Raw genomic sequence first — 14,582 nt, forward strand, 5'->3', positions numbered from 1 at the left:
GGGGAGAGAGACACGGGGAGAGAGACACGGGGTGAGAGAGAGAGAGAGACACGGGGAGAGAGAGAGACACGGGGTGAGAGAGAGACACGGTGAGAGAGAGAGAGAGAGACACGGGGAGAGAGACACGGGGAGAGAGACACGGGGAGAGAGACACGGGGAGAGAGACACGGGGAGAGAGACACGGGGAGAGAGACACGGGGAGAGAGACACGGGGAGAGAGACACGGGGAGAGAGACACGGGGAGAGAGACACGGGGAGAGAGACACGGGGAGAGAGACACGGGGAGAGAGACACGGGGAGAGAGACACGGGGAGAGAGACACGGGGAGAGAGACACGGGGAGAGAGACACGGGGAGAGAGACACGGGGAGAGAGACACGGGGAGAGAGACACGGGGAGAGAGACACGGGGAGAGAGACACGGGGAGAGAGACACGGGGAGAGAGACACGGGGAGAGAGACACGGGGAGAGAGACACGGGGAGAGAGACACGGGGAGAGAGACACGGGGAGAGAGACACGGGGAGAGAGACACGGGGAGAGAGACACGGGGAGAGAGACACGGGGAGAGAGACACGGGGAGAGAGACACGGGGAGAGAGACACGGGGAGAGAGACACGGGGAGAGAGACACGGGGAGAGAGACACGGGGAGAGAGACACGGGGAGAGAGACACGGGGAGAGAGACACGGGGAGAGAGACACGGGGAGAGAGACACGGGGAGAGAGACACGGGGAGAGAGACACGGGGAGAGAGACACGGGGAGAGAGACACGGGGAGAGAGACACGGGGAGAGAGACACGGGGAGAGAGACACGGGGAGAGAGACACGGGGAGAGAGACACGGGGAGAGAGACACGGGGAGAGAGACACGGGGAGAGAGACACGGGGAGAGAGACACGGGGAGAGAGACACGGGGAGAGAGACACGGGGAGAGAGACACGGGGAGAGAGACACGGGGAGAGAGACACGGGGAGAGAGACACGGGGAGAGAGACACGGGGAGAGAGACACGGGGAGAGAGACACGGGGAGAGAGACACGGGGAGAGAGACACGGGGAGAGAGACACGGGGAGAGAGACACGGGGAGAGAGACACGGGGAGAGAGACACGGGGAGAGAGACACGGGGAGAGAGACACGGGGAGAGAGACACGGGGAGAGAGACACGGGGAGAGAGACACGGGGTGTGTGTACTGTGTGTGTGTGTGTCACTGTGTGTCTCACTGTGTGTGTGTATGTGTACTGTGTGTACTGTGTGTGTGTACTGTGTGTGTACACTGTGTGTATGTGTGTGTACTGTATGTGTGTCTGTGTATGTGTGTGTATGTATGTGTGTGTACTGTGTATGTGTGTGTGTATGTGTGTGTGTGTGTACTGTGTATGTGTGTGTGAATGCGTGTGTGAATGTGTGTGTACTGTGTGTGTATCTGTATGTGTGTCTGTGTGTATGTGTGTGTGTGTACTGTGTATGTGTGTGTACTGTGTATGTGTGTGTACTGTGTGTGTGTATCTGTATGTGTGTGTGAATGTGTGTGTACTGTGTGTCTCACTGTGTATGTGTGTGTATGTGTGTGTGTACTGTGTATGTGTGTGTGAATGTGTGTGTACTGTGTGTGTATCTGTATGTGTGTGTGAATGTGTGTGTACTGTGTGTGTGTGAATGTGTGTGTACTGTGTGTGTGTATCTGTATGTGTGTGTGAATGTGTGTGTACTGTGTGTGTATCTGTATGTGTGTGTGTGTGAATGTGTGTGTGTATGTGTGTGTGTCTGTGTGTCTGTGTATGTGTGTGTGAATGTGTGTGTACTGTGTGTGTATGTGTGTGTGTGTGTACTGTGTGTGAATGTGTGTGTACTGTGTGTGTACTGTGTGTACTGTGTGTGTGTATGTGTGTGTACTGTGTGTGTATCTGTATGTGTGTCTGTGTGTATGTGTGTGTATGTGTGTGTGTGTACTGTGTATGTGTGTGTGAATGTGTGTGTACTATGTGTGTGTATGTGTGTGTGTACTGTGTATGTGTGTGTGAATGTGTGTGTGAATGTGTGTGTACTGTGTGTGTGTATGTGTGTGTACTGTGTGTGTATCTGTATGTGTGTCTGTGTGTATGTGTGTGTATGTGTGTGTGTACTGTGTATGTGTGTGTGAATGTGTGTGTACTGTGTGTGTGTATGTGTGTGTGTGTACTGTGTATGTGTGTGTGAATGTGTGTGTACTTTGTGTGTGTATGTGTGTGTGTGTGTCTGTGTCTATCTCCTGACCTGTGTCAAAGCCCAGGGCATGCTCAGGATGGAGGTTCCCATCATCGTGTTCCAGATCGCGAATCTGTGACATAATCAGTGACACAGTCAGTGACACAGTGACAGTCAGTGACACACACACACAGTGACACACACAGTGACACACACACACAGTTACACACACACAGTGACACACACACACAGTGACACACACAGTGACACACACAGTGACACACACACACACACAGTGACACACACACAGTGACACACACACAGTGACACACACACAGTGACACACACACACAGTGACACACACAGTGACACACACACACAGTGACACACACACACAGACACACACACAGACACAAAGATAACAAAGACAAAGATCCCCCATATAGCCTTAACAGACTGTAGGGGCAAGTGCTGTTAGCGAGCACCTATGAAGGCCGGAACGGTACACGAGGGGATGGGTGGCCAGCACCACGCCCGACCGCCTTTGTCTCCCTAGTGGCGATGTTTACACACCGCACCAGGTACTCATTTGAGGCTGAGTCGACCTAGGGGAGGCCCGGGACCGGTTCAGATAATCGTCACTGGTGTTGGCCGTGAGCGGGAATCGAACCCGGGTCGCCAGGTTCATAGCGCAGCGTAGCGCTAACCACTACACTATCGCTCCCCACATACACACATATACACACACACACAGACACACACAGACACACTCACACACACAGTGACACACAGTGACACACACACAGTGACACACACAGTGACACACACAGTGACAGACACACACAGTGACACACACAGTGACACACAAACAGTGAAACACACACACACACAGTGACACACACACAGTGACACACACAGTGACACACACAGTTACACACACAGTGACACACACAGTGACACACACACAGTGACACACACACAGTGACACACAGTGACACACACACAGTGACACACACACACAGTGACACACACAGTGACACACACACAGTTACACACACAGTGACACACACACAGTGACACACACACACAGTGACACACACAGTGACACACACACAGTTACACACACAGTTACACACACAGTGACACACACACAGTGACACACACACAGTGACACACACAGTGACACACACACAGTGACACACACAGTGACACACACACACAGTGACACACACAGTGACACACACACAGTTACACACACAGTGACACACACAGTGACACACACACAGTGACACACACAGTGACACACACACAGTGACACACACAGTGACACACACACACAGTGACACACACACACAGTGACACAGTCAGTGACACAGTGACACAATCAGTGACACATTCAGTGACACAGTGACACAGTCAGTGACACAGTTACACAATCAGTGACACAGTGACACAGTGACACAGTGACACAGTCAGTGACACAGTGACACAGTGACACAGTCAGTGACACAGTAACACAGTGACACAGTGACACAGTCAGTGACACAGTGACACAGTCAGTGACACAGTGACACAGTCAGTGACACAGTGACACAGTGACACAGTCAGTGACACAGTGACACAGTCAGTGACACAGTGACACAGTGACAGTGACACAGTCAGTGACACAGTCAGTGACACAGTGACACAGTCAGTGACACAGTGACACAGTGACACAGTCAGTGACACAGTGACACAGTGACACAGTCAGTGACACAGTGACACAGTGACACAGTGACACAGTCAGTGACACAGTGACACAGTCAGTGACACAGTGACACAGTGACACAGTCAGTGACACAGTGACACAGTCAGTGACACAGTGACACAGTGACACAGTCAGTGACACAGTGACACAGTGACACAGTCAGTGACACAGACAGTGACACAGTTACACAGTGACACAGTCAGTGACACAGTGACACAGTCAGTGACACAGTCAGTGACACAGTGACACAGTCAGTGACACAGTGACACAGTGATACAGTCAGTGACACAGTGACACAATCAGTGACACATTCAGTGACACAGTGACACAGTCAGTGACACAGTCAGTGACACAGTGACACAGTCAGTGACACAGTCAGTGACACAGTGACACAGTCAGTGAGACAGTGACACAGTCAGTGACACAGTCAGTGACACAGTGACACAGTGACACAATGACACAGTGACACAGTCAGTGACACAGTGACACAGTGATACAGTGACACAGTGACACAGTCAGTGACACAGTGACACAGTCAGTGACACAGTCAGTGACACAGTGACACAGTCAGTGACACAGTCAGTGACACAGTGACACAGTGAGTGACACAGTGACACAGTGACACAGTCAGTGACACAGTGACACAGTGACACAATCAGTGACACAGTGACACAGTGACACAGTCAGTGACACAGTGACACAGTCAGTGACACAGTGACACAGTGACACAGTCAGTGACACAGTGACACAGTGACACAGTCAGTGACACAGTGACACAGTCAGTGACACAGTGACACAGTGACACAGTCAGTGACACAGTGACACAGTGACACAGTCAGTGACACAGTGACACAGTGACACAGTCAGTGACACAGTGACACAGTCAGTGACACAGTGACACAGTGACACAGTGACACAGTGACACAGTCAGTGACACAGTGACACAGTGACACAGTCAGTGACACAGTGACACAGTGACACAGTCAGTGACACAGTGACACAGTGACACAGTGACACACACAGTGACACAGTGACACAGTGACACAGACAGTGACACAGTGACACAGACAGTGACACAGTCAGTGACACAGTGACACAGTCAGTGACACAGTGACACAGTGACACAGTGACACAGACAGTGACACAGTAAGTGACACAGTGACACAGTGACACAGACAGTGACACAGTAAGTGACACAGTGACACAGTGACACACACAGTGACACAGTGACACAGTCAGTGATGGTACCTACATGGCAACGGTGATGGTACCTACATGGTAACCATGGCAACAGTGATGGCACTTACATGGCAACCATGGCAACGGCGATGGTACCCACGCGGTAACCATGGCAACAGTGATGGTGCCTACATGGTGACCATGGCAACAGTGATGGCACTTACATGGTAACCATGGCGACGGCGATGGCACCCACACGGTAACCATGGCAACAGTGATGGTACCTGCATGGTAACCATGGCAACAGCGGCGGTACCTACATGGTAACCATGGCAACAGCAATGGCACTTGCATGGTAACCATGGCAACGGTGATGGCGCCTGCATGGTAACGATGGTAACGGTGATGCTACCTACATGGTAACCATGGCAACAGTGATGGTACCCTCATGGTAACCATGGCAACGGAGACGGCACCTACATGGTAACCATGGCAACAGTGATGGTACCTGCATGGTAACCATGGCAACGGAGATGGTACCTACATGGTAACCATGGCGACAGTGATGTTACCTACATGGCAACAGTGATGGTGCCTGCATGGTAACCATGGCAACGGTGATGGTACCTACATGGTAACCATGGCACCGGTGATGGTACCTACATGGTGACAGTGATGGTACCTACATGGTAACCATGGCAACGGTGATGGTACCTGCATGGTAACCATGGAAACGGTGATGGTACCTACATGGTAACCATGGCAACGGTGATGGTACCTACATGGTTACCATGGCAACGGTGATGGTACCTACATGGTAACCATGGCAACAGTGATGGTACCTGGATGGTGATCATGGCAACAGTGATGGTACCTACATGGTGACAGTGATGGTACCTACATGATAACCATGGCAACGGTGATGGTACCTACGTGGTAACCATGGCAACGGTGATGGTGCCTACATGGTAACCATGGCAACGGTGATGGTACCTACATGATAACCATGGCAACGGTGATGGTACCTACATGGTAACCATGGCAACGGCGATGGTACCTACATGGTGACAGTGATGGTACCTACATGATAACCATGGCAACGGTGATGGTACCTACATGGTAACCATGGCAACGGTGATGGTACCTACATGGTAACCATGGCAACGGTGATGGTACCTACATGGTAACCATGGCAACGGTGATGGTACCTACATGGTAACCATGGCAACGGTGATGGTACCTACATGGTAACCATGGCAACGGTGATGGTACCTACATGGTAACCATGGCAACGGCGATGGTACCTACATGGTAACGATGCTTGGCTGCTTCCCAGCGGTGTCGGACATCTTGAAGATTCTCGTTCTGTGGCACAGAGCGGAGAGTCACCCCCTGAGTCACCCTCTGAGTCACCCTCTGAGTCGCTCAGTGAGTCACTCAGTGAGTCACTCAGTGAGTCACTCAGTGAGTCACTCAGTGAGTCACTCAGTGAGTCGCTCAGTGAGTCACTCAGTGAGTCACTCAGTGAGTCACTCAGTGAGTCACTCAGTGAGTCACTCAGTGAGTCACTCAGTGAGTCACTCAGTGAGTCACTCAGTGAGTCACTCAGTGAGTCACTCAGTGAGTCACTCAGTGAGTCACTCAGTGAGTCACCCTCTGAGTCACCCTCTGAGTCACTCAGTGAGTCACCCTCTGAGTCACCCTCTGAGTCACCCAGTGAGTCACCCTCTAGTCACTCACTGAGTCACTCACTGAGTCACCCCCTGAGTCACTCAGTGAGTCACTCACTGAGTCACTCAGTGAGTCACTCACTGAGTCACCCAGTGAGTCACCCAGTGAGTCACTCAGTGAGTCACTCAGTGAGTCACCCTCTGAGTCACCCTCTGAGTCACCCTCTGAGTCACTCACTGAGTCACTCAGTGAGTCACTCAGTGAGTCACCCCCTGAGTCACCCTCTGAGTCACCCTCTGACTCACCCCCTGAGTCACTCAGTGAGTCACCCTCTGAGTCACCCTCTGAGTCACCCTCTAGTCACTCACTGAGTCACTCACTGAGTCACTCACTGAGTCACTCAGTGAGTCACCCTCTGAGTCACTCAGTGAGTCACCCTCTGAGTCACTCAGTGAGTCACTCAGTGAGTCACTCAGTGAGTCACTCAGTGAGTCACCCTCTGAGTCACCCTCTAGTCACTCACTGAGTCACTCAGTGAGTCACTCAGTGAGTCACTCAGTGAGTCACCCTCTGAGTCACTCAGTGAGTCACCCTCTGAGTCACCCTCTAGTCACTCACTGAGTCACTCAGTGAGTGACTCAGAGGGTGACTCAGTGAGTCACCCAGTGAGTCACCCTCTGAGTCACCCTCTAGTCACTCACTGAGTCACTCAGTGAGTGACTCAGAGGGTGACTCACTGAGTCACCCAGTGAGTCACTCAGTGAGTCACTCAGTGAGTCACCCAGTGAGTCACCCCCTGAGTCACCCTCTGAGTCACCCTCTGACTCACCCTCTAGTCACTCACTGAGTCACTCAGTGAGTCACTCAGTGAGTCACCCTCTGACTCACCCTCTGACTCACCCTCTGACTCACCCTCTAGTCACTCACTGAGTCACTCAGTGAGTGACTCAGAGGGTGACTCAGTGAGTCACCCAGTGAGTCACCCTCTGAGTCACCCTCTAGTCACTCACTGAGTCACTCAGTGAGTGACTCACTGGGTGACTCAGTGAGTCACCCAGTGAGTCACTCAGTGAGTCACCCTCTGAGTCACCCTCTGAGTCACCCTCTAGTCACTCACTGAGTCACTCAGTGAGTGACTCAGAGGGTGACTCAGTGAGTCACCCTCTGAGTCACCCCCTGAGTCACCCCCTGAGTCACCCTCTGAGTCACCCTCTGAGTCACTCAGTGAGTCACTCAGTGAGTCACTCAGTGAGTCACCCAGTGAGTCACTCAGTGAGTGAGTCACCCAGTGAGTCACTCACTGGGTGACTCACTGAGTCGCTCAGTGAGTCACCCTCTGAGTCACTCAGTGAGTCACCCTCTAGTCACTCAGTGAGTCACCCTCTGAGTCACCCTCTGAGTCACCCAGTGAGTCACTCAGTGAGTGACTCACTGAGTGACTCAGTGAGTCACTCAGTGAGTCACCCTCTGAGTCACCCTCTAGTCACTCAGTGAGTCACTCAGTGAGTCACTCAGTGAGTCACCCCCTGAGTCACCCTCTGAGTCACCCTCTAGTCACTCAGTGAGTCACTCAGTGAGTCACTCAGTGAGTCACCCTCTAGTCACTCAGTGAGTCACCCTCTGAGTCACCCTCTGAGTCACTCAGTGAGTCACCCTCTAGTCACTCAGTGAGTCACCCTCTGAGTCACCCTCTGAGTCACTCAGTGAGTCACCCTCTAGTCACTCAGTGAGTCACCCTCTGACTCACCCTCTGAGTCACCCTCTAGTCACTCAGTGAGTCACTCAGTGAGTCACCCTCTGACTCACCCTCTGAGTCACCCTCTGAGTCACCCTCTGAGTCACTCAGTGAGTCACCCTCTAGTCACTCAGTGAGTCACCCTCTGAGTCACCCTCTGAGTCACTCAGTGAGTCACCCTCTAGTCACTCAGTGAGTCACCCTCTGACTCACCCTCTGAGTCACCCTCTAGTCACTCAGTGAGTCACTCAGTGAGTCACCCTCTGACTCACCCTCTGAGTCACTCAGTGAGTCACCCTCTGAGTCACTCAGTGAGTCACCCTCTGAGTCACTCAGTGAGTCACTCAGTGAGTCACTCACTGAGTCACCCTCTGAGTCACCCTCTGACTCACCCTCTGAGTCACTCAGTGAGTCACCCTCTGAGTCACCCTCTGAGTCACTCACTGAGTCACTCAGTGAGTCACCCAGTGAGTCACCCTCTGAGTCACCCTCTGAGTCACCCTCTGAGTCACCCTCTGAGTCACCCTCTGAGTCACCCTCTGACTCACCCTCTGAGTCACTCAGTGAGTCACCCTCTGAGTCACCCTCTGAGTCACTCACTGAGTCACTCAGTGAGTCACCCAGTGAGTCACCCAGTGAGTCACCCTCTGAGTCACCCTCTGAGTCACCCTCTGAGTCACCCTCTGAGTCACTCAGTGAGTCACCCTCTGAGTCACTCAGTGAGTCACCCTCTGAGTCACCCTCTGAGTCACTCAGTGAGTCACCCTCTGAGTCACCCTCTGAGTCACCCTCTGAGTCACCCTCTGAGTCACTCAGTGAGTCACCCTCTGAGTCACTCAGTGAGTCACCCTCTGAGTCACCCTCTGAGTCACTCAGTGAGTCACCCTCTGAGTCACCCTCTGAGTCACCCTCTAGTCACTCACTGTGTCACTCACTGAGTCACCCCCTGAGTCACTCAGTGAGTCACTCAGTGAGTCACCCCCTGAGTCACCCAGTGAGTCACCCAGTGAGTCACCCCCTGAGTCACCCTCTGAGTCACTCAGTGAGTCACCCTCTGAATCACCCAGTGAGTCACTCAGGGGGTGACTCAGTGAGTCACCCCCTGAGTCACCCACTCAGTCACCCAGTGAGTCACCCAGTGAGTCACCCCCTGAGTCACCCTCTGAATCACCCAGTGAGTCACTCAGGGGGTGACTCAGTGAGTCACCCCCTGAGTCACCCACTCAGTCACCCAGTGAGTCACTCAGTGAGTCACTCAGTGAGTCACCCAGTGAGTCACCCAGTGAGTGACTCACTGAGTCACTCACTGAGTCACCCTCTGAGTCACTCACTGAGTCACTCACTGAGTCACCCCCTGAGTCACTCACTGAGTCACTCACTGAGTCACCCACTGAGTCACCCACTGAGTCACCCTCTGAGTCACTCACTGGGTCACCCACTGAATCACTCACTGAGTCACTCACTGAGTCACCCTCTGAGTCACTCACTGAGTCACTCACTGAGTCACCCCCTGAGTCACTCACTGAGTCACTCACTGAGTCACCCTCTGAGTCACTCACTGAGTCACTCACTGAGTCACCCTCTGAGTCACTCACTGAGTCACTCACTGAGTCACCCTCTGAGTCACTCACTGAGTCACTCACTGAGTCACTCACTGAGTGACTCACTGAGTCACTCACTGAGTCACTCACTGAGTCACCCTCTGAGTCACTCACTGAGTCACCCTCTGAGTCACTCACTGTGTCACTCACTTAGTCACCCTCTGAGTCACTCACTGAGTCACCCCCTGAGTCACCCTCTGAGTCACTCACTGAGTCACTCACTGAGTCACCCTCTGAGTCACCCTCTGAGTCACCCCCTGAGTCACTCACTGAATCACTCACTGAGTCACCCTCTGAGTCACCCCCTGAGTCACTCACTGAGTCACCCTTTGAGTCACCCTCTCAGTCACTCACTGAGTGACTCACTGAGTCACCCAGTGAGTCACTTACTGAGTCACCCACTGAGTCACTCACTGAGTCACCCCTGAGTCACTCACTGAGTCACCCACTGAGTCACTCTTTGAGTCACCCTCTTAGTCACTCACTGAGTCACTCACTGAGTCACCCAGTGAGTCACTCACTGAGTCACCCCTGAGTCACTCACTGAGTCACCCACTGAGTCACTCTCTGAGTCACTCACTGAGTCACTCACTGAGTCACCCTCTGAGTCACTCACTGAGTCACTCACTGAGTCACTCACTGAGTCACCCACTGAGTCACTCACTGAGTCACTCTCTGGTGGTGTGGAGGTGGTTGTGGTGGTTGTGTAGTGGTGGTGGTGGTGGTGGTTGTGTAGTGGTGGTGGTGTGGTGGTGATGGTTGTGGTGGTGGTGATTGTGTAGTGGTGATGGTTGTGGTGGTGGTTGTGTAGTGGTGGTGGTGGTTGTGTAGTGGTGGTGGTGTGGTGGTGATGGTTGTGGTGGTGGTGATTGTGTAGTGGTGATGGTTGTGGTGGTGATTGTGTAGTGGTGATGGTTGTGGTGGTGGTGGTGATTGTGTAGTGGTGGTGGTGGTGATTGTGTAGTGGTGATGGTGGTGTAGTGATAGTGTGGTGGTTGTGATGGTGGTGGTGGTGGTGATGGTGGTAGTGTGGTGGTGATTGTGTAGTAGTGATGGTGGTGGTTGTGGTGGTGGTGGTTGTGGTGGTGGTGGTAGTAGTGATGGTGGTGATTGTGTAGTAGTGATGGTGGTGGTTGTGGTGGTTGTGGTGGTGGTGGTTGTGATTGTGTAGTTGTGGTGGTGGTGGTGGTAGTAGTGGTGGTGGTGGTAGTAGTGGTGGTGGTGATTGTGTAGTAGTGATGGTGGTGATTGTGGTGGTTTTGGTAGTGTGGTGGTGATTGTGTAGTAGTGATGGTTGTGATGGTGATGGTTGTGGTTGTGGTGGTTGTAGTAGTGATGGTGGTGATTGTGTAGTAGTGATGGTGGTGATTGTGTAGTAGTGATGGTGGTGATTGTGTAGTAGTCATGGTGGTGATTGTGTAGTAGTGATGGTGGTGATTGTGTAGTAGTGATGGTTGTGATGGTGATGGTTGTGGTTGTGGTGGTTGTAGTAGTGATGGTGGTGATTGTGTAGTAGTGATGGTGGTGATTGTGTAGTAGTGATGGTGGTGATTGTGTAGTAGTCATGGTGGTGATTGTGTAGTAGTGATGGTGGTTGTGATGGTGACGGTTGTGGTTGTGGTGGTTGTAGTGGTGATGGTGATGATTGTGTAGTAGTGATGGTGGTGATGGTGTAGTAGTGATGGTGGTGATTGTGTAGTAGTGATGGTGGTGATGGTGTAGTAGTGATGGTGGTGATTGTGTAGTAGTGATGGTGGTGGTGGTAGTAGTGATGGTGGTGATTGTGTAGTAGTGATGATGGTGGTTGTGATGGTGATGGTTGTGGTGGTGGTGGTTGTGATGGTGGTGATTGTGTAGTAGTGATGGTGGTGATTGTGTAGTAGTGATGGTGGTTGTGATGGTGATGGTTGTGATTGTGTAGTAGTGGTTGTGGTGGTTGTAGTAGTGATGGTGGTGATTGTGTAGTAGTGATGGTGGTTGTGATGGTGATGGTTGTGGTTGTGTAGTAGTGATGGTGGTGGTTGTGATGGTGATGGTTGTGGTTGTGATGGTGTGGTTGTGGTGGTGATGGTTGTGGTTGTGATGGTGATGGTTGTGGTTGTGATGGTGATGGTTGTGGTTGTGTAGTAGTGATGGTGGTGGTTGTGATGGTGATGGTTGTGGTGGTGGTAGTAGTAGTGATGGTGGTTGTGATGGTGATGGTTGTGGTTGTGATGATGATGGTTGTGGTTGTGATGATGGTGGTTGTCATGGTGATGGTGGTGGTTGTCATGGTGATGATGGTGGTTGTGTTACTGCTGAATACCGGCGCGTTAGACATACTTGCTTCATGTTGCAGACAGAGATGGAGAGAGAGGGAGGGAGATGGAGAGAGGGAGGGGGGGGAGAGATGCGGAGAGAGGGGGGGGAGAGGGAGAGATGGAGAGAGGGAGTGGGGAGAGATGGGGAGAGAGGGGGGAGAGAGATGGAGTGAGGAGAGAGAGGGAGTGGGAAGAGATGGAGGGAGGGAGTGGGGAGAGAGGGGGGGGGAGGGAGAGATGGAGATGGGGGAGAGAGGGAGTGGGGATAGATGGAGAGAGAGAGAGGGAGGGAGATGGAGAGAGGGAGGGGGAGAGATGGAGATGGGGAGAGAGGGGGGACAGGGAGGGAGGGAGATGGGGAGAGAGAGAGAGGGAGGAGAGATGGAGAGAGAGAGAGGGAGGGAGATGGGGGGGGGAGAGGGAGAGAGAGATAGAGATGGGGGGGAGATGGAGAGAGATGGAGAGAGAGAGTGGGGGGAGAGAGAGAGATGGGGTGATGGGGGGTGATGGGGGGTGATGGGGGAGGGTGATGGGGGGTGATGGGGGTGATGATGGTGGAGTTCTCTCGCGATGGAGAATCACCCGAGATTATTTGTCAGCAACATGATGTTACAATTCTCTCCATATACACCAATAACAACAACAATAACAACAATAACAACAAGACAATAATAACAAGATAATTACAATAATAACAACAAGATAATACCAACCATAATAACAATAACAACAATAATAACAATATAAAAACAACAACAACCACAATAACAAAATCTAAAAACATTAACAACCACAACAGCAAAATAATAAATAATAAATATGCTAATGAGCCATTGTGAGTCCCGCAGTGGGCTGTACCATTCCGCGACTACAATGGGGGGAGTTGGGTTGTACCAAGTCGCTCGTAAGACAGAGTGGGGTTTGGGATTGGGACTGAACCATTGCGCGGGTTTCAATGGGGGTGTTCATGATGAAGGGGGCTTTGGGTTAAACTACTCGGCTAGTCGCGTTCACTTGGAATGAATAAATAACGAGCATTGATCCGGGTGATACCAAGTCGCCCGTAATAATAGGGGGGTGGGAGTTGAGTCTATGGTGCAGTGCTGAGAATATGGGCAGTGCTGAGTCTATGGTGCAGTGCTGAGTCTATGGTGCAGTGTTGAGTCTATGGTGCAGTGTTGAGTCTATGGTACAGTGCTGAGTCTATGGTGCAGTGCTGAGTCTATGGACAGTGCTGAGTCTATGGTGCAGTGCTGAGTCTATGGTGCAGTGCTGAGTCTACGGTGCAGTGCTGAGTCTATGGTGCAGTGCTGAGTCTATGGTGCAGTGCTAGGTCTATGGTGCAGTGCTGAGTCTATGGTGCAGTGCTAGGTCTATGGTGCAGTGCTGAGTCTATGGTGCAGTGTTGAGTCTATGGTGCAGTGTTGAGTCTATGGTGCAGTGCTGAGTCTATGGTGCAGTGCTGAGTCTATGGTGCAGTGCTGAGTCTATGGTGCAGTGTTGAGTCTATGGTACAGTGTTGAGTCTATGGGCAGTGCTGAGTCTATGGACAGTGCTGAGTCCATGGTGCAGTGTTGAGTCTATGGTGCAGTGTTGAGTCTATGGTGCAGTGCTGAGTCTATGGTACAGTGCTGAGTCTATGGTGCAGTGTTGAGTCTATGGTGCAGTGCTGAGTCTATGGGGCAGTGCTGAGTCTATGGTACAGTGCTGAGTCTATGGTGCAGTGCTGAGTCTATGGTGCAGTGCTGAGTCTATGGTGCAGTGTTGAGTCTATGGTGCAGTGCTGAGTCTATGGGGCAGTGCTGAGTCTATGGTACAGTGCTGAGTCTATGGTGCAGTGCTGAGTCTATGGTGCAGTGCTGAGTCTATGGTACAGTGTTGAGTCTCTGGTGCAGTGCTGAGTCTATGGTGCAGTGCTGACTCTATGGGCAGTGTTGAGTCTATGGTGCAGTGTTGAGTCTATGGTGCAGTGTTGAGTCTATGGTGCAGTGCTGAGTCTATGGTGCAGTGTTGAGTCTATGGTGCAGTGCTGAGTCTATGGTGCAGTGCTGAGTCTATGGTGCTGAGTCTATGGTGCAGTGTTGAGTCTATGGTGCAGTGTTGAGTCTATGGGCAGTGCTGAGTCTATGGTGCAGTGTTGAGTCTATGGTGCAGTGTTGAGTCTAT

At 52.0% G+C, this 14,582-nt stretch overlaps 1 protein-coding gene across 4 annotated transcripts in view; it reads right to left on the bottom strand.

The window, feature by feature from the left end:
• The window catches only part of LOC116937635 (neutral amino acid transporter 9-like), a 62,732-nt gene that overhangs the window by 45,044 nt on the left and 3,106 nt on the right, over positions 1–14,582 (bottom strand). The window contains exons 1-3 of one of the 4 annotated variants that reach the window (XM_076063771.1): positions 12,422–12,517; positions 6,418–6,474; positions 2,253–2,316 (exon numbers count right to left, since the gene is read on the bottom strand). In XM_076063771.1, the coding sequence (XP_075919886.1) occupies positions 2,253–2,316; positions 6,418–6,474; positions 12,422–12,447 (147 nt within the window). In that variant the 5' untranslated portion in view covers positions 12,448–12,517. Of the gene's footprint in view, positions 1–2,252; positions 2,317–6,417; positions 6,475–12,421; positions 12,809–12,998 lie in introns of those variants that run through there. The other 3 variants (XM_076063769.1, XM_076063768.1, XM_076063770.1) reach the window with 3 other exon arrangements.

Source organism: Petromyzon marinus, unplaced genomic scaffold (genome assembly GCF_048934315.1).
Source record: "Petromyzon marinus isolate PM22_M1 ecotype Great Lakes invasive population unplaced genomic scaffold, UKy_Petmar_22M1.pri1.0 PM_Scaffold_184, whole genome shotgun sequence".
Classification (NCBI taxonomy): domain Eukaryota; kingdom Metazoa; phylum Chordata; class Hyperoartia; order Petromyzontiformes; family Petromyzontidae; genus Petromyzon; species Petromyzon marinus.